The sequence below is a fragment of the Rutidosis leptorrhynchoides genome, chromosome 2 (assembly GCF_046630445.1).
Source record: "Rutidosis leptorrhynchoides isolate AG116_Rl617_1_P2 chromosome 2, CSIRO_AGI_Rlap_v1, whole genome shotgun sequence".
In the NCBI taxonomy this organism is placed as follows: domain Eukaryota; kingdom Viridiplantae; phylum Streptophyta; class Magnoliopsida; order Asterales; family Asteraceae; genus Rutidosis; species Rutidosis leptorrhynchoides.
Window position 1 is genome coordinate 607,286,591 of NC_092334.1, and position 19,595 is coordinate 607,306,185.

The 19,595-nt window shown below is 35.4% G+C and overlaps 3 protein-coding genes across 3 annotated transcripts; 1 reads left to right on the top strand and 2 right to left on the bottom strand.

The window, feature by feature from the left end:
* Positions 1-3,672: 3,672 nt before the first annotated feature.
* Positions 3,673-9,845, bottom strand: LOC139893448 (structural maintenance of chromosomes protein 2-1-like). The gene is made up of 21 exons (XM_071876611.1): positions 9,528-9,845; positions 8,589-9,269; positions 8,355-8,498; positions 7,985-8,275; positions 7,711-7,896; positions 7,446-7,610; positions 7,261-7,320; positions 6,979-7,041; positions 6,688-6,779; positions 6,423-6,519; positions 6,215-6,331; positions 5,886-6,104; positions 5,679-5,819; positions 5,420-5,587; positions 5,150-5,334; positions 4,955-5,048; positions 4,789-4,877; positions 4,470-4,695; positions 4,267-4,341; positions 3,968-4,103; positions 3,673-3,825 (listed from the first exon to the last, which is right to left on the bottom strand). Exons 1-20 carry the CDS (start codon positions 9,843-9,845, stop codon positions 3,984-3,986), a joined length of 3,531 nt encoding a protein of 1,176 aa, XP_071732712.1. The 3' UTR covers positions 3,673-3,825; positions 3,968-3,983.
* Positions 9,846-11,173: 1,328 nt separating this feature from the next.
* On the top strand, positions 11,174-13,067 carry LOC139889984 (uncharacterized). Its single transcript, XM_071872894.1, has 4 exons — positions 11,174-11,227; positions 12,084-12,242; positions 12,315-12,596; positions 12,738-13,067. Exons 1-4 carry the CDS (start codon positions 11,174-11,176, stop codon positions 13,065-13,067), a joined length of 825 nt encoding a protein of 274 aa, XP_071728995.1.
* Positions 13,068-16,714: 3,647 nt separating this feature from the next.
* Positions 16,715-19,595, bottom strand: LOC139893449 (ras-related protein RABD2a-like). Its single transcript, XM_071876612.1, has 8 exons — positions 19,425-19,595; positions 18,586-18,658; positions 18,419-18,466; positions 18,285-18,332; positions 18,121-18,192; positions 17,884-18,039; positions 17,209-17,312; positions 16,715-16,943 (listed from the first exon to the last, which is right to left on the bottom strand). The coding sequence occupies exons 1-8, from the start codon at positions 19,436-19,438 to the stop codon at positions 16,850-16,852; spliced, it is 609 nt and encodes a 202-aa protein (XP_071732713.1). The 5' UTR covers positions 19,439-19,595; the 3' UTR covers positions 16,715-16,849.

A 19,595-nucleotide genomic window follows, 5' to 3' on the forward strand; every position in this document is an offset into this window, starting at 1 on the left:
TGGTGGTATAACCGACCATATATCATTTTGGTGGTATAACCGACCATATATCATTTTGGTGGTATAACCGACCATATATCATTTTGGTGGCAGAGCCAACCATATTTAGTATTAAGATTATCGTGCTGATAACGTGTTATAATTCAGTAGGCTTATAACTACCTTTAGTGGTTTGATTCTTGATGTTATAATTCAGTAGGCTTATAACTACCTTTAGTGATTTGATTCTTGATTAAGAATACTAATAATGAAGTGTAAGAACAAAGATGATAATGGAGAAAGAAAGAAACACTTTGTAAGTGTGTGAAATGGTGCAAGTTTAATGCTTGCATTCATGAGTATTTATAGCCTAAAATCTCAATATAAAAATACATACTTTGTGTACCAAAATTGACTATATGTATACACCAAAATTGACTATCCATATCTATATTATTATTTATTATTATAACAAATCTCACCATCTATATAATTCTGTTAATTTAAATTTCATCATTAATCATTACTATCGATTCAAGTTGATATAATTAGTTACAGAAATATTCGTTTCTTTCTCCACAAGTGTCGTTCAAATATACTCCGTATATCGATAACTATTAATTCTGCCTACTGTTTAAGAGATTTAGTTGCCATTTTTATCGCAAACTTTGGCATATAAATATAGACACCCTATACGTGTTTTTTTGTTTGTCACACCTTTTGTATATAAATTAGATTAGATACACGAACAAAGAGGAACCCAAAAAAAAACATGTCGTATCAGGCAACTATGCAAACGTCTGATGAACAAACTATGCAGAATTCTGATGAATGTGGGCCCTCAAAGAGATGCAACAAACTTGTAAGCTTTAATTTTTGTGGAGTACCGATTGATCCAAATCTAACTCTTGAAGATGATAATGATCATCAAGAAGTTACTGTCGGTTCGATTCGTAGGAGCAAAAGTGTGGACATTATGAAGGTATTAAACAACGAGCATACAAAAGAAGTTATCGGTAGTTCGATTCGTAAGAGCAAAAGTATGGAGATTATTAATGTATGTGACAACGATATATCTGATGAACAACCGGATCATCAAAGAAAAGGTAAGTTGTTTTTATGATATTTTTTGTTGTGAATTGTTATATCACGTGGTTTGTTTTAATAGATTGGTCTGTTTTAGGTGTACCATGGACCGAAGATGAGCATAGATCGTTCTTGATGGGGCTACAAAAGCTCGGAAAAGGTGATTGGAGAGGGATATCAAAGAATTATGTGCCTTCGAGGACCCCGACTCAAGTAGCTAGTCATGCCCAAAAATACTATAATAGAGTGCACGCGTCGCAGGAGAAAGTAAAACGCAAAAGCCTATTTGATATGTCATTTAATGAATCGGTACTCATTGCTTCTATCACTTGAATATTAGTCCCAATTCAAAACTCACTAGCAGTGTATCTTGTATAATTGCTTGACAAAGTCAAACTTAAGTATCAAATATTGTTTTTTTGTTAGTAATGATTTTCTTTGTTTTTGATAATCATGCAGCCGGAAGTACCAATGGCACCTAGTATTACTACCTCTGGACGACCGCCGCCACCTGTTCCGCGCATTACTGGCACTTATGATGTACGAGATTATGGTTACATGCATATGGTATGAAATACTATATTGTGGCATTGTACTTGAGCTAAATTAACAATGTATTAGAGCTAAATTAACAGAGTTTTAATAAAGTGAAATTGGTTTTGCAGGGTTATCAGGATAGGAATGAGCATAGATTTTTTGATCCCAAATATGCACCCATGTTATCTTTGGTTCCAGTCGTGAGTTACCCAAATCAGGGCTGTGTTTATCCTCTAAACAGCGGGCTGCCGACACAACAATAATTTAAGGATAGATCTCAATTTTTGTCTCGCGTACGACTACCAATAACTAATGGGGAGAGAAGGATGCTAGAAGAAAAGAGTGATCAAAATTGATATGTATTGAGATTAATCAGTTGGTGAATTCTGGTTGTTATGGGATCCTTACATTACTTCCCTTTTACTATGCACCACCAAATAGATATTTAGGGCATTGTTACCCATAAGTTTTGCAAAAAGGAGGATGTGATATGTCAACTACGGAGTAAAAGAAAAGGGAGTAAAAGGAAAGGGTAGGGTAAAAATGTTCAAAATATTTATTTGGTGGTGTATGACAAAGGAACCTCCTTTGTTTATGGTTCATATTATTGAATTTGTGTTTGTGTTTCTAGATATACACTTTGTGATATCTTATTCATTAATAGCGGATATTTCCAGCTATTGTTTTTTTATTTAAATTCGTTTGTTACAACATTTTGTTTAGGTTTATTTGCTTGTGACTTGTTGGTTGTGTTTGCTCCTTGTATTGTTTCGTTAACTTTTAATACGAGAGAACCGAGAGAACTTGCTTTAATGCAAACACACCTATCATATGCACCTACCATATGTACATATGTGGCAGCGGTCTAACCTATGTGGCAATTCAAACAAGATACTTTCGTAGCTAATTTGAACCACCTTGTCACACGGCAGAAGCAATCAAACAAGAGAAAAATATCATTTACAAACTTACAACTGAAACCTTTTAACAAAAAGCTTTACTTAATGGGTTTTTAATGTATGAATGTATGATACTTGATTTCGAATATGGAATGCTAACATCAAACGCTATTGGCTTTCCAAAAAAACAAAACATCAAACGCTATTGACTCTAGATAGCGTACACAGTTTCACATTGGCTTTTTCTTCTCTACGTTAATGACATGCAGATCATATATGACTAAGCTGATTGAAATCATTTTGATGAGAGTATTCTCTCAAACCAAAGAACACGGATAAACAGTTGTAATTTGTAAATATAACATTCCCATAACAAATAGAGTACTGTAATTCTTATGGTCTTGTTCTTAAGGATGGACTATCTTCCTATATATTTGGTTGCTCATTTAATTTATTCTTTTAAGATGTTGCTCTATGCTCTATGCCCACTTGGCATTTAAGATGATAAACTTCAATTGCACATAGGCCTTGAGATAGCCAATTATAATATCAAAGAACACTTGTCGACTGCAGTTAGTGTTATTTCCAGGTTTGTAAAAATCAGCCGACTAGTCCCAGACTAGTAGAATGTGCAATTATAATATCAAAGAACACTTGTCGACTGCAGTTAGTGTTATTTCCAGGTTTGTAAAAATCAGCCGACTAGTCCCAGACTAGTAGAATGTGGGGACTAGTCCAACCCAACTAGGCCAAGTCAGGAGAAGTCATTGGTCAACACCAGTCAACATGTCAAAATCAGTAAAAATATAGATATAGTCCGTGAAAGTCAAATTTATTCAGTCAAAATTGGTTAAAGTTAGTTTAACCGCCAACTAGTCCCCGACTAATAACTTTTAGAACCTTGGTTATTTCAATTTTCCTTGCAATCTTCCTCAATATTAAGTTTAAGAAGTAGTTTTTAGCTACTTTGCCCACTGTATCCTTTTTGAATAAATGTATTTTCTTTATTTTTGCAGCATATGGTATTGAATAAAAGCATTTTGAAGGTGGTATTGTTTGGTGTATCATACCTAGATAAGGATGATTGTAATTCAATTGAAAAAGTAAAAGTCAATAATTTAACCCACAAATTTACACCAAAAGGATAACTTTTGATGCATAATGTATAAACAGCAAATGTGAAACTGAATAAATTCAACATAGTTAAAACATACTTCATTTAGAAATTACATTAAAGCAACAGGCCATTGCACACATCAAACATCCTTGAAAACCCTCTGAAAGCTCCAGACTCCATATCCACTGTGTTCCTTGTGTCAACAATCTAGACCAAGTTCACAAAAAAAAAATATTGACATGGTTAATCATTGCAACAAAATTGCATACAATGCGACAAAGCAAAATGGCTCAAACATATAACCAACTTATGATATATATTTGTATATCTTGTAGGTGCTAAGACTTACCAGTTAAAAAGCATGATTATTTACTCTGCTTAGATGCAACTGTTCTCTGAACAGTAGAGACGCCGTCCACAAATTTTGTACGGAAAAGAACATTTGCATTGTTGAACATGCCTTCTTTTAGAGAGACAACAATGAACTGTGAACAATAAAAAAAAGTTGATTACTTTTGTTGTCAACAAAATTAGCACTAATGAACTTACCTAAGCTTAAGATTATTTAGTGTCCCTAAAAAGGGGGTTTAAGAATAAATCGTTTTGCAAAATAAAGTGACATGTAATACAAAAATTCAACCCATATACCTGTGAATGTGGAAAATGAGCTTTGATCATCCTCCCAATATTCTGTGTGTGACTTAAATCAAGCGCTGCATCAACCTGCTCAAGACAGTTGAAAGACATTATATCATTCAAAAGATTAATGGCATAATCTTTTATTTGTAAATAAGTTACAAAAAGGTATTCATAGGTGAAGCTAATTTCTAATATACAAAATTGTTAAATACCTCATCAAGAATGTAAAGTGGAGCTGGTTTGAAAAGAAGCAATGCCAAAATTAGTGACAGTGCAAGTAATGATCTTTGCCCACCACTAAGCTCTGACAATGATTGTTTCCAAACACCCCCAAACGCCACACGGACTTCTAACCCGTCCAAAAAGGTACCTCCCTCAGGTGGCTCTAGTTTTGCCATTGTGCCCGGTAAGAGTGTAGAAAATATAGATCCAAAATCACTGCAGAAAAAAAAGTGAAGCAGAACTTTATAGTTTAGTCAATAAACATAAACATGGTAATAAATCATCCATTACAAAATTCAAGAAACTTACCTATTCACCTTAACCCAGGTTACTTTTAGTGTCTCCTTTTTCTTCTCATCAAGCTCTTCAATCACCAACTGAATCTTCGACTTGTCATTCTATACAAAATCATCAGTGAGTGACAAACAATCATAGTTCAACTTCAACTTTAAATGATAAATCTATGTTCACCAACCTCAATAATGTTCTTCTTGGATATCAAATCACTGTACTCATCTTCTGCTTTCTCAAACATGGCCATAACTTTCTTGTTCACCCTTTTCTCAAGTCTTCAAGACACAAACAACTAAATAATTAAGACCTGATATATCTAAAAAAAATAATAATAATAATAATAATAGTAAAAAGTTTCAAAACGTTCACCCCTTACCCTGCTTGTTCGGCCTGAAGCGTTTCAAATTGGTGCTGTGCTTTACGTGGGTCCCGGGATGCGAAATCATAGTCACTTCCACTTCTCCCAAAAAGCTGTTTTTCAGAAGTAATCCAACCATGTTTTTCTAACAACTTTTCTACCTTCAAAGAACAGTCTTTTTGTTCTGTTTCCATTCGTTTCACCTACAAAACATATAGTGTTTTAATTAAAAAAATGTCAACTTTGCATAGTAAATGGTAAAGAGGCATTAGTTAAACAGAATATTACCTCATTTTCCAACTTTTTCCTGTCGAGATTTTTCTCACCTATCTTGTTTTTGAGTTTTTGCTGCTCTTTGAGAATGGAACTAATTTGTGAATCACACTCTTTCACCCTTGTACGAGCTGCATTGAGTTCAGATTGTGCTTGACTATGTTCTTCGCGGAGTGAAGTAACCTACAAGATTGCAAACACCGTCTATTATCTGGATTAAAAAGTTTAAAATACATAAGTGCTAGACAGATTAGTAAATAAACAATAAGTCAACCTTGGTCGTGAGTGCATCTACTTCAGAAGTCAATGCACTAATCTGCTTCTGTAAAGATACTAACTGATTCTCCAACGATGTTTGTTCTTGTTTAACAGCTTCCACTTCCATTATAAGTTTCTCCCTTTCATTTTCATGCCCCTGTACAAACAGTCATCATGTCAAAACACAAAATGAAAAATAACAAAAACAAGTATAAAAACGTACTTTCAGATCCTTAGAAGCTGACTGCATTTTCGTCTTCACTGCCTTAATCTTTTTTTCAAGATCTTTAAGCCTGCGATCCCGATTATTCGCATGATCATGAATTGACTTTTCAAGAGTTGCCACTTCAGTCACCCGTTCATTATAAATTGCTTGCTTTTCCTTAACTAAAGATTTTGCTTCTGCAAGCTCCTGTTCAATCCTCTTTACTAATTCCCCAAGCTACATCACATACAAAAACACACACATTATGTATTGAATAAGCTACAACATGTTATATACGTAATGAATAAGACCATATATTGCTACAACATATTATACAATAATCGAACCTTATGATGCTCATTCTGCTCAACTCTGCTTTGATATAGTGACAGCTCGTTAGTTTTTAGTACTAACTGTTTCTTGAGGTCGTTATACTTTCTCTGAAGTGGAAGGAGCTCCCTGATCTGGACATACAAAGAAACATCAGACACTTCCAGAATTGTTAACAGATAGACGTTATTATTGACCATAAGAAATGTAGATTTTAAGGTAAACCTTGGCTTCGATTTCTGATAAACGCGCCTGATGTACAGATAATTGCGACTCGGCATTTGCCAAAACATGTAGTTGTCTTAATAAATCACCACCACCCCTGTAACCATTTATATTTTTAAGGTGTTAGAGAGATGAAGCTCGGGTAATTTTTGGATTATAGAATATACTAAAAACCCATCACATTTGTGCCCAAAATACAACCTTTCACACTTAAGGATGGATTATACATGTGATCATTAACACGAATGTAGATAATGCTACTTACTTGCGAGAACCACCAGTCAAGAGTCCACTTGGTTGATATATGTCACCTCCTAAAGTCACACTTGTTCTATTGACTTTCCGATTAAAAGCAACCTGCAAACCATAGATTGATGTAAACAGAAATGGACAAACTTTCCAATGTAAAATTAATAAAAACTCAAAGAACACAGTAGTAAGTAATTAAATACCAACCAACACATTAACACTATTTACAAATATGAGCTTCACACAATAACAAACATGGCAGGGGACCTATTCAAGACTGTATTGTAATATTCTCACAACAGTGTACCTCTTTTGCAGCGTCATTAGTCTTGCAGACAAAAGTTGAACCAAACACATATTCCATTGCGTTCTGCAATATAGATAACTTTTAGAGAAGTCGATAACAGAGTAAAATAATGCATATAAATCACACTAATCTAGATACAACAAATGAACCAACATGCAAATAACATTGCAACACAATAAAGCACTACTTTTCTACATTTCACTAACACAAACAAAAAATATGAATGTTTTGAAACACAATGGATACCAACAAATGAAATTAAATGTGTAAAAGGAAGTAAACCTGGAGTTCATCATCATAATCGACCAACGAAATCGCAACTTCAGCATTCCCTTTACCTACCTGAGATTATAAAAAGTGTGATGTCACAGGAAGACAGATATACATCTATAATCTATAATAATAATAATAATAATAAAAGTACCTTTTTAAAAACAAAAATAGGTTAAACAGGAAAGAAAACATACCAAACTAACAGCCACATTTTGAACTCCAGGTGGGACAGGATTGCTTTGAATTTTGTTCAAAGGAATAAATGTCACTCTTCTTCTAAGATCGCCATTTTCGAGAAGTTGTTTTCCCGTGTTTTCAGTTTCTAGAACAATATTATATAACTTTCCACCAGCACAAACCTGGAGAGTTGCAGTATATGAATTACAAATTATTATTATTTATTTATTATCAGTAAATAAAAGGCTCAAGTATAAGTATGCATGTATAACGAATAAGGACCTCCAAGGCAGTCATTGTTGAGCTGTCTTTCACTTTAATCAGCTTTGCAACCACACCTTTGACTTTTGACCTGTCAAAGTTCTTCACAGGATCACGATAAGAAAACTCAATGTTTCCCAATCGTGAAGAAGTATTCCGGATTTCCTCTTTTAGTTTATCTACTGCTTCTGCCTCCACCATCCGATCCTGATCAATAATCGAATTTCAGATTAAAGTTGGTTCAAATGCAAGCATATGTGTTAATCTTGATTACACTAAATAAGAAAAAACACACCTTTTCTAAAGCTTCCATCTGTCCTTCCTCATAAGAAAGAGATTTCAGAGCCTTCTCAACACTTTCAACATCTTTCTGTCTAATCTTAAGATTCTTCTCTGCATCAACAGCTTCATTGTGTTTTGAAGATAATCTTGATTTATTCTCTTTTAACTCCTTTTCACTATGGCGTATCTTTGTTTTCAATTGCTCAAGCTCTGTTTCTGTTTTCCCAACAGCCACTTTAGCATCACCAAGTTGATCTTCAAGGCACTTTTCTTCATTACCACTGCTCTTACCAGCAATTACACCCTGCAAAATATCATTACAGTTAACTTCATCAAATTATTAAGCTATACTACAACACAATCTACATAAATCCAACATTTACCTGTTGCTCTTTCTCAAGATCTTCTAAGTTCTTTGCTAGTTCCTCTGCCTTCTTTTTTAAGTCAGCAGCCCCGTCTTCTGCATTCTTTACAGCATTTACTTTATCTTCAGCAGACTGCTTTAGTTCGTCAATAGTTTTTTCAATCTAATGACATGAAAACAACGATGATTACTACATTATGAAAATGAAATTACATTACTCGCCCAGAAATAGTGTGACAAATATATACCGTACCTTTTTTGCATTCTTTGTCTCAGTCTCGAGATCATCCTGTTTATTTTTCAGTATAGATGCTTCTAAAACAAGATTTTTGGAAAAATTATCAACTTTTTCTGACAACCCTTTAACCTCCCCACCCATTGTTGCATCTTTCTCACTGGCTAACTTTGCCACATCAGCATCCATCTCCTGCACCTGGATGTTTATAGTCTCTATATCATTATCAATCTCAGTTATCTTAGTTTTTGTCTCATCAACTTTATAAACTGCATCATCTCGTACTTGCTCAGCTTGTACATACTCATAAGCAATACAAAACCTTTTCAGTCGATCTAATTCTGCATTCCCGTTAGACCATTGCATGTATTGCATTCGCTCTTTCCTTAATTTCTCCAACGCGGGCAGTATCTCCTGATCAAGAAGCTTGTTAATCTCATCAACCTTCCCTTGCTTTTTCTCAAGAGTCTTCAAAGCAGCATCCTTTTTCGTTTCATACATTCGTGTTCCAGCAGCTTCTTCAAGCATGGACAATATTTCAGGAGGTTTCATGTTCAACACCTTTGTAATCCGCCCTTGCATAATCAAAAAATGTGGATTGTTGACATTTAACTGTACCGAATGAAAAAGATTTTGCACTCGACTTGGCTGCGCAAGGTGCCCGTTAATCAAGTACTTGTTCCTCCCACCAACCACAATCTGTGACACAAGCACATAACAAAACAAATCAATAATTATCATTTCAGTTCCATACATACTAATGTCTAATATCTATACATTTTAGGTTACATCTATATCAAAAATATCGAATTTAACTCAAATAATTAATTATCAAATAACTCAACAAGTTAACCATACATACTAATGGATAATATCTACACATTATAGGTTACGGCCTACGGATATATCGAAAATATCGAATTTCAACTAAGTTAATTGGAGTATGGGGCTAAATACCTGACGAGTGACCGTAATTTCGGAACAATCTTCATAACCAAGAGGACTCCGACTCCTATCGGAATTATCGAAAACAACAGAAACAGTCGCTTTTGTAATACCAGCCTGTCCTTGCTTATACACCAGCTCTTGTAGATTCGAAGCTCGAACTTGCTGCAAATTCGTAATACCTAACACGAAGCAGATGGAATCGAGTATGTTCGATTTACCGGAACCGTTCAATCCGGTTATGGCATTGAAAAACGGATCGAAACCTGGAACAACTGTTCTTGTAGCGTATGATTTGAATCCTTCTAAACAAACTTCTTTGATGTACATCGTTAGTGAGCTATTAGAAACCCTAGAAATGTGTTGAAGTCAAATTGAGAGATGGAATGAAAAAGTTAAGTGATTTTGAAGGGAAATTATAGAATCTTTTGAGATTAATTGAATTTAATTTGACAGCCTGTGCAGATGATAGATTTCATAGGAAAAGCATTTGTGAAATTGAAATGAAAAGGGGGGTTTTGTGCCGATGGCGGGAATATAATGATTTCAGTAGTGTTTTGACTTTTGAATGATGATTCGGAAATGGGCTATCCGAAATGGGCTTACTTGAGCCCATTAGAGTATTTAGTTAAGTACAGACATCTATAAACTGCTAAATGGGCCGAATTTGAGATCACGGATGGCTAGTTAAGTAAAAAGTACACTAATAAGTAGGGGTTATCACCAAAATGCCCAAATATTTTTTACCCCTTGCACCAGAGCCCAAAAAAAAAAAAAAATTGACAAAATGCCCTCGCAAGGCGCAAGGTACCTTGCGACCTTGCCTTCTTGCGTCCTTGCGTATTCTTTTAATTTTTATCACGGTTAAATGACATGTTTAAACGCCCGCGCAAGGTACCTTGCGTACACACTGGCGCAAGTACGCAATCCTCCTTGCGTCCTTGCGTCCTTGCGCCTTTATCTTATCAGGAAAGGATTTTCAGGATAAGATTTCATTAGATTTTCTAGATTTTCATGGATAGAATTTCGATCCTATATAAAGAATGTCCCGGGAACTTGAAATTTATCATTTTCTAACAACTCATTCCAAAAGAATTTCAGTGATTATTGGCTACACAAGGTACATTTTCAAGCATTTTTTTCACTACCTAAATATTTATGAATTGTGTTAATGAAGATAAATTTGTTGTTCATATATGTTGTGGGGTTCTTTTGAGTATATTAACAACATTCCCAAGTATTTACCCGAAGATTGTTTTAGAATTCGGCTAAAACTACCTGTTGCACCTGTAAAACTAATGAATCAGAGAATATTATTAAAAAATGTTCTTAAAAAAATACAAATGCCACCCAATTCACCTGTTTCAATGAGATACATTTATAATAACCATGTTTTTGATATTACGGATGATTATGAAGACTTTCAAGAGTTCTTACAATATGCAATTGTAAATACTCCGATTGATATTTATGTTGTTGAGAAAGTACGAATGAATCTACCACAACGAAACCCAGAAACACACGTACCACAACGAAACTACGAAAAACACCAACCACAACGAAACCCAGAAACACTCCAACCACAACCAAACCCAGAAACACACTCAACACAAGTCACTGAACCAAACCTTCATAATTTAGAAGCGGGAGTGCCTGAAATGCCACCTCCAAACACTGAAGAGTTTGATATGTTTAACTATGGTGTTGAAAACGTATGTAAAATTAAAGAAGGAGACCACCCGTTTGAGATATCTGTTGTCGCATCTAGTGATTCAGATGGAGAAAAAGACGAAGACGAAGACGAAGAAGATCAATATGAAGAAGAAAAGCAAGATTTATTCTGGAATATGCCACCTCTATTGAGTCAACAAGAGCAAGAGCCTGAATTTACGACACAAACACCAACCATGTATAGGGTATCAGATTTAATTAAAGTTCGTCAAACTTTTTTGAACAAGGCCGAGTTCATAAACACTCTATTTACAAAATGTCTTGAAGAAAACTTTCAAATTAAGCCTGTAAAGACGGACAAATCTCGATACACCGCTAATTGTGTGTTGCCAAATTGTGAATGGAAAAATAGTGCTTACAAAATACGGAACACTGAAAACTTTATGGTAAAGAAATTGCATGACGTACACACATGCTCACGCACACTAATTATGGGAAACAATAAACATGCTACCAAAAAGGTGTTGGGTAGTATGCTTGTGGATTCTTTCAAGTCTACAAACCGGGAATACAAAGCAAATGATATACGTGCGGATATAGGACAACGGTTCGGTGTCAGTATATCTTACAACCAAGCATGGAGGGCCAAATGTCATACATTACAGATGCTTCGTGGCAGTGCTGAGGACTCGTTCCGAATGCTTCCCCTTTACCTATATAACATTAGGATCCACAACCCGGGAAGCGTAAGTAATTTGGTCACCGACAAAGAAGATAGATTTTTGATGTGTTACTATTCCCTTGGCGTAGTTGTAAGTATCGATAATCTCTCTCATTTTTAACTTATAATTGACCTTATTATAATTGAACACTTTTGACCTGCTAAAATCTATGTAGGTTCGATCATTTGTTCAACATTGTCGCCCGGTAATCATCGTCGATGGTGCGCATTTGAAGGCAGGGTACTCGGGGACAAATTTAGTTGCCGTTGCGATGGATGGCAATAATGGAATTCTGCCATTGGCCTACGGAATTGGTGGCGGCGAGACAAACGAGGTTTGGTCATGGTTCTTAGGCAACCTAAGAGATCATTTAATGAGTTGTGGTATGAGTGATCGTATTTAAGAGCTTACTTTTATTTCTGATCGTGCTGCTTCAATAGCACATGGTGTTTCAACTGTGTTTCCTGAAGCCTTTCACTGTTTTTGCGCACGTCATTTGTTTGGAAGCATCAAGACTAAATCTAACAAATTCAAATATTTTGAATGGCATTATTGGAAAATGGTGAAAGCTTACCGTGGGTCGGATTTTGAGGATCATCTTAGTGTATTTCGAAGAAGATTGAGAGCGTCTTACAATTATTTAGAACAAGTTGGTTTCCACAAATGGTACAGAAGTAGAGCTGAACATGTTAGGTATTCATACCTTACTAGCAACAGTGTAGAGTCTGTTAACGCACTATCCAAACATGCTCGAAAACTACCTGTTTGCATGTTGTTTGAGTTTTTTCGCGCTTCAGTACAAGATTGGTATTTCAAACATCGCAACCAGTCGGTTAGTCTTACTTCAACGGTTACCCCATATGCTGAACGTAAACTAGGCAAGAGGACGAGAAAATCTAGAAGATGGCAAGCAATTCCATCGACAAACAATCTAATAGAAGTGCGAGATGGCAGAAAAAATGGAATGGTTAATCTCGACGATAAAGTATGTTCATGTGGGCAGTGGCAGTTATCGGGGATACCTTGCGGTCATGTTATTGCAGCAGCACGACTTTTCGGCGTGGAGGATGTTACTCAATTTGTATCACACTGGTTCACAACTCAAACATATATAAATACGTATTTTGTATCACACTGGTCCACCTTGCGTGTACCTTAAAACACACGCATGGACGCAAGTGATACCTTGCGCCCATACCAGAACCAGTCTGTAAACAGATAACAGTTTACGTGTACGCAAGGACGCAAACAACTCTTGCGTTGAAGAACAAAACCACACGCAAGGACGCAAGGTAGACCTTGCGTCTACCTAAAAACCCACGCAAAGACGCATGTGATATCTTGCGCCCATACCAGAACTTGTATGTAAACAGATAAAAGTTTACCGCGTACGCAAGGACGCAAACAACTCTTGCGTTGAAGAACAAAAAAACACGCAAGGACGCAAGGTATACCTTGCGTATACATAAAAACACACGCAAGGACACAAGGGATACCTTGCGCCCATAACAGAACCTGTCTGTTAACAGATAACAGATAAACTATGCAACAATTTAGGATAGGCTAACATTTTAAAAATGTAACTAACCTGAATATGTAGGAGTTTAAGGTATTCAGACATTCCAAATGACTCGGCAGATGAACGCTTCCAAAAAAGAGCCCTCGGTACTCCATTCTTGTCAGTCTTTTTTGCAAACGATTTAATGGTACGACGGTAAGACTCGAGAATCCAAATCTACAAATAAAAAAACAATTAATTTAATTTATGTTACATCTTAAATATTAACATTAAATAACAAATGTTCAACCATTTACCTTGAAAGCCCACATAAATCCCGCCAAAGTGTACGCCTTTCCACTCTCTAATTGGCTTTCACGAATAACAAAACCTTCACTAACCGCTTCGTAAGTTGGCTCCCAAATACGAGACCCCCATGGGTACTGATTAACACGCGATAACTCTTCGACTAGCCATAAAAACTTTTTATTCACAACATGGATCCCTTGTTTACCCATAAAACCTCTCTCTACAATCAAGATAATTGCTAATCGCACCACATCATCGTCACTAATACGGCTGTGATCAGATTTTAAAAGCATCTTTTCAACATCACTAATCAAAACATTTTGAGAATCTTTAAAACCCTTAAATAAACGTCGTCTAATAGGTGCATTCTGGACGTCATAATTCTTCGGGATGTAATGTGCCATGTCCGTCCGGCTACTAAACAAAAAACCCGTAACAAGACAAAATTCACGGCGACCAAATCTAATCGAAAAATTGTTCTGGAAATGAAACCATATATCCTCATGCTCATCGGGGTACTTAACATTATCTAGTCTATCCGGCCGCACACTCTTCCGTTGGAGCATGCAATGTACAAGCCCGGGATCATTACCAAAGTATTCTAGATCTAACCATGGACCGAAACACGTTTCTTTAAACTTTTTAATTTGATTCTCAGTCATGACCTTCTTCACATCCCCTATAACGCTCAACCTATTCTTCATCGTTAACTTTCCTTCCACAAATCCCTGCATAAATAACAATAAAATCAGCAGAAAGTAACAGGACGCAAGAACGCAAGATAAAACTTGCGTCCGTTTAATTGACCATCGCAAGGACGCAAAGACAAGCTTCTGGGATACGCAAGGACGCAAAGACAACCTTGCGTCCAGTAGCTTTGCGTACGCAAGCACGCAAACTAGGTCTTGCGTCTGGTCAATTTCCCTAATTCTACGAGCAGTTAATGTATGTTTCACTCGAACATATAACCCAATATACAGTTGCATGTCATAAAACAACGGTTGTACTTCGTTAAACACAAATACACCTCGAACAAACATTTCATCGAGCAGTTGGTGTGCACATTTATACAATTCGCATCGAAGATAAAATAAACAGATAACACACACATAAACAACAAAGTAATCACTAACCTGGGTGCTTGCCATCATTGCAAATTTGATTCCTTGATTATTTGCTTGATTACTTCGTGAAAACCCGATTTCTTTTGCGTGAAAACCCTAATACTTCGTGAAAACCCTTGTAGGCTAGTATAAGAAGTCACGGTGGTAGCAAGAGGGGTTAGGTGGTGGTGGAGATGATGAAGGAGGAGAATCTGGTAGTAGTAATTGAAGAGGGTTTGCGTTTGTGCTTGCGTTGTTGCGAATCGCTTGTGTGACTTTATTTGCGTGTTTGCGAATCGGATGAAAGTGTGGAGTGACAGGTTGAAAAATGTCATTTAACCGTAGTTTTTTTAGAAAAGACGCAAACACGCAAGGTCGCAAGGTCGCAAGGTGCCTTGCGCCTTGCGAGGGTATTTTGTCAATTTTTTTTTTTTTTGGGCTCTGGTGCAAGGGGTAAAAAATATTTGGGCATTTTGGTGATAACCCCCTAATAAGTAATAACTACGGGAGTAACTACATACTGTATTTTATTCTATTAATTTTGAATTTTATATTACCAAATGAGACCTTTGTCAAAAAAAAAAAAAATGAGACCTTTGTCAAAGAAATGAAGAATCAAAAACTTACAATTGAGAAACTACCGAGCTTAAACTAACAAAAAATCGAACAAAAGCTCACAACTTTCAATAATAGCAACCTTTAGGTTGAGGGTTCGAGTCCTGACTGATTAGGATATTTCGTGGTGTATATATTCGTGTTAGTAAATCAAATAATTAAATTACTATGATTGTCGTCTAACAAGTTACTACGTTATATGTTTTTAACGTGATGCCTAAAACATGTATTCATCAACCAAAATTTGATACAGTTTGTTGCATTTTCTCTTTTCTAATTTCTTATTAGAAGTAATTAATCTTGTCCGTCTTACATACATATTCATCCTGCAATATTGTATTATTCTGTATGTTTCGTGTAGCTCGGCTCGTTTAGCTCAACTTGTGTTTAAACATAGACGAGCATACGAACTATTCGAGCCATATATGCTCGATTAACTCGTTCGAATATTAAACGAGTTTTCGAGCGAGTCGAGCTGAATATTAACTTTTTTATACTCGGCTCGTGAAACTAATCGAACAATATTATTTGTTCGAACTCGACTCGAGTTCGAATTCGGTTAAACTCGAATTCGAAATAAACGAGCCGAGTAGTTCATTAAATGCTCAATTCGTTAATAGCCCTTCACAAACCTACGTTACTGAACAAATATTATCGTGTGAATAAATGTCAACCGTAGCAGCAAATCATGAGGTAACACACATTGCGTGTATATAGCAGTATTCCTCTGAGGCATTAACATATCTGTGATCATCTTCTTCAAGTTACCGCCAACCACTATTTAAACCATAGGAACTAGAGAACGAGGCTTTTTTTGTTTTTGAAAAGCAACGAGGCTTTTTTTTTTATTTGAAAAGCAACGAGGTTTTTTTTTTTTTTTTTTTTTTTTTTGAAAAGCAACAAGGTTTTTTTTTCCATTGTGTAATTTGCAATGCCTTCTAAAACAAGTTTGGTGGTATCTATCATGTGACTGCAAGTTTTAAAACTCCCATAGGAAGAGTGGTTGCAAATTACTCCATTCAATGAGGGTGATCTTGCGAATGGCTGTCAGTTTTGGAATATTTGAGCTTTTTGTGATAGGAAGTGATAACCTTTTGGATAATGTATTGAACCATGGCAGACATATATACACAAATTACTTGTCTATCTATGCTCTCAATATTATGCCAAAAGAACGACAAAACATGACCAAAAAGGATTACACAACTGGTATTTATTTGTTGCAACAGATTGTAACTGCAGGCAAAAAAACACTAGCAGCAAACAATCCTTACAATTTATAACCCATGTAATTATAATGATAAAAATAAAAGCTTATGATAATATGAAAAGGGTTAAAGTTAAAAAGGACCGAGTTATCAAAAAACATGGTGATGGTGTAGCAGGACAGTGAATTAGAGAACGGAAAGGAATAGCCTAGGTTGAACAGCAGCCACCTTTTTGGCTGATTGGTTGCCCTTTGATCTGGACAGTAGGTGGCCTCTTGTTCGATGAAGGTTGACTTGCCATCCTGCAATGACAATAAAATTAATTAAAATAATGAATAGATGATTAAATAGAACTATTTACTAGGTTACATAACTCTCAACCTGTCGCACATTCCTCTTTTCACTTATAATTCTTAGTCAATATTGTTAAACCGTTTGACATCAAACACAACCCAAATTGACACATTGATAAGTAAATGGACCAAACTGTACTTTAGAGTTAGAGATGAAATAAATATCAGCACATAATGGTGACAAATCAGAATTATTATGTAATGTGGAGGGGACCTGTTCTTAATATCAGCACACATAGCCATGAACGCTTGCTCCACGTTGGTAGCGTCTTTGGCACTTGTTTCCATGAATGGAATGCCAATTTCATCAGCAAATTCCTAATCACCCGAAAGAAACGTCATGATTATATTCCTATTGAAAATTCTCAAACACTTATTCAAGCATAGACCAAAAAATCACACACACACATATTAGAGGGAGAATTTGTCTAATTCTACATGTGCTCTTAGCGTCTGTGAAAACTATATGTGGTATAATGGGTAGGGTGTGCAGATTGGGTAACATGTCAAAACAAGTTTTTAGTGCCTGTCAAAATGGATCAGGTCGAACCACAAATATTTTAAATTTCCATCACTTAAAAAAATTGAACTGAGTAAAATCTGATTACAAAAATTATTCATTAACAATCTGAAGTTTTTTAAATTGAAAAATTTGGGATGCTCTAAGAGTGCACTCCGAAAAATTATCAACATGTTGGACCCAGTTTATGACTTAATTTTTAAACTAAACTTCTTTGTTTGATCCATTTGTCCTATAAGGATAACCAAAAGGTGAATCAACCCGTTCATAAGTAAACAAGCTTAAACTGCCATCTCTAGTGAAAACATAAGGTCAGAATATTCAACAAACGAGACCCCCAATAAAACGGTATAAATCATAAATTTGTACCTTTGCGGTATCAAATGACACAGCCCTGTTCTCGGTGAGGTCACATTTGTTACCAACTAGAAGTTTGTTTACGTTTTCACTTGCATAGCGATCAATTTCATTCAACCATTGCTTAACGTTATTGAAACTTTCTAGGTCAGTAACATCATATACTATCTGCAAAAATTCAGATTTAATTGCATCAAGAGGGGGAACTAAAACTGAAAACACAGGAGCTCGAGGCTATAAGATGCATACTATAATGCCATGGGCCCCACGATAGTAGCTACTCGTAATTGTCCTGAACCTTTCTTGTCCAGCAGTGTCCCACTGCATGTTCCAAACAATAAAAGGTGGAAATATATAAGATGATTTCAATTTCAATTAAAAAGCCAAAATTACATATTACAAAAGCCCCTCACAATTTGAAGCTTAATGGTCTTTCCATCCTGATCCACGGTGCGAATTTTCTGCACAGACAACAAAGAACTAAAACTAAGCATACGCAAACATAACAATATCATTATATCTAAACGCTAAATGTGTAGATTCTTACAAAGTCCACACCGATTGTGCTGATATAACTGTCAAGATAAGAGTCATCCTGCAATCGAATTGATCAATAATTCAAAGGATGAACATTAAAAATCAAGCAGCATCATAGAAGGCAAGTATTCAGGCAAGTAGAAAATTCAAAATTGACATAGCGTAATAATTTCTTACAGCAAATCTAAGCAAAAGACAAGATTTGCCGACTCCAGAATCTCCAATTAACAAAAGCTTGAACAAGTAATCGCTGCACGAAATATGCAAGTATTCCTCGTCAGATATTATAATAACCATAGAGTTAACTGCAGACCGCACGCAGGAACCAGCTAAGCCTTTGTTAGTGATTACTTTTGCCATTTGAAACAGGCCAAATTCAGCTGCACTTTTTGTGCAGCTTTCAAAATGACAATTCTCTTACGGTCAAATTTTTGTTATTGGAAGGATTTAGTTGCACTTTATGTCACACAATCACATACGTGAGATTGGATATTGTTGTTGTTGTGAATCAAAAATGACATAAATGATCATATTTTTACAAATCAAATCAATATTTACCCTATAAATGTTGCTATTATTATTATTATTATTATTATTATTATTATTATTATTATTATTATTATTATTATTATTATTATTATTATTATTATTATTATTATTATTATTATTATTATTATTATTATTATTATTATTATTATTATTATTATTATTTATACAGTTACTAATAAGCATCACAATCCAAAGCTTCATACTGTACCACAAATTGTAGTATTGTACTTCCTTCCCCACACAAAACTACACATAAAGTGCTAATTATAACACATTTATTTGTTATAGAAAATAACAAAATTTAAATGCATATATAGACACATAAATTTGCTTGGATCATTCATATTCATTAAAACAAATCAATATCATTTGGTAACAAAAAAAAAAAAAAAAAAAAAAAAATAGTAACAGATCCAAACAATGATCAATTTGCAATAGAGGCGATTAAATAGAGAAGAAGGATTTACTATTCAGGATTCATGATTATGATTTTGAGCCAACGGTGAAGGAGATTAGTTCCGACGGTCGGAAAATGACCGTGAAATTGGATCTCCGGCGTAAGATTATACAGAATTGTGAGATGAGGATGAGGATGATGATGAGAGAGAGGCAAATAACCGAAACACGTAAATGCGAAA

Bases quoted from the DNA above. Each gene is read 5' to 3' on its own strand.
- LOC139893448 (XM_071876611.1), bottom strand. From the start codon at position 9,845: ATGTACATCAAAGAAGTTTGTTTAGAAGGATTCAAATCATACGCTACA. The intron at 8,499-8,588 runs GTACGGTATATA...TCATGTCATTAG, and splicing joins AGACAAAGAATGCAAAAAAG to ATTGAAAAAACTATTGACGA. The intron at 5,820-5,885 runs GTACGTTTTTAT...CTGTTTGTACAG, and splicing joins CAGCTTCTAAGGATCTGAAA to GGGCATGAAAATGAAAGGGA.
- LOC139893449 (XM_071876612.1), bottom strand. The intron at 18,193-18,284 runs GTGAGGGGCTTT...TGGAACATGCAG, and splicing joins AGACCATTAAGCTTCAAATT to TGGGACACTGCTGGACAAGA. The intron at 17,313-17,883 runs GTACAAATTTAT...TCGGGTGATTAG, and splicing joins TGTCATTTGATACCGCAAAG to GAATTTGCTGATGAAATTGG.
- LOC139889984 (XM_071872894.1), top strand. From the start codon at position 11,174: ATGCCACCTCCAAACACTGAAGAGTTTGATATGTTTAACTATGGTGTT. The intron at 11,228-12,083 runs GTATGTAAAATT...AAATCTATGTAG, and splicing joins TTAACTATGGTGTTGAAAAC to GTTCGATCATTTGTTCAACA. The intron at 12,243-12,314 runs GTTTGGTCATGG...CGTATTTAAGAG, and splicing joins GTGGCGGCGAGACAAACGAG to CTTACTTTTATTTCTGATCG.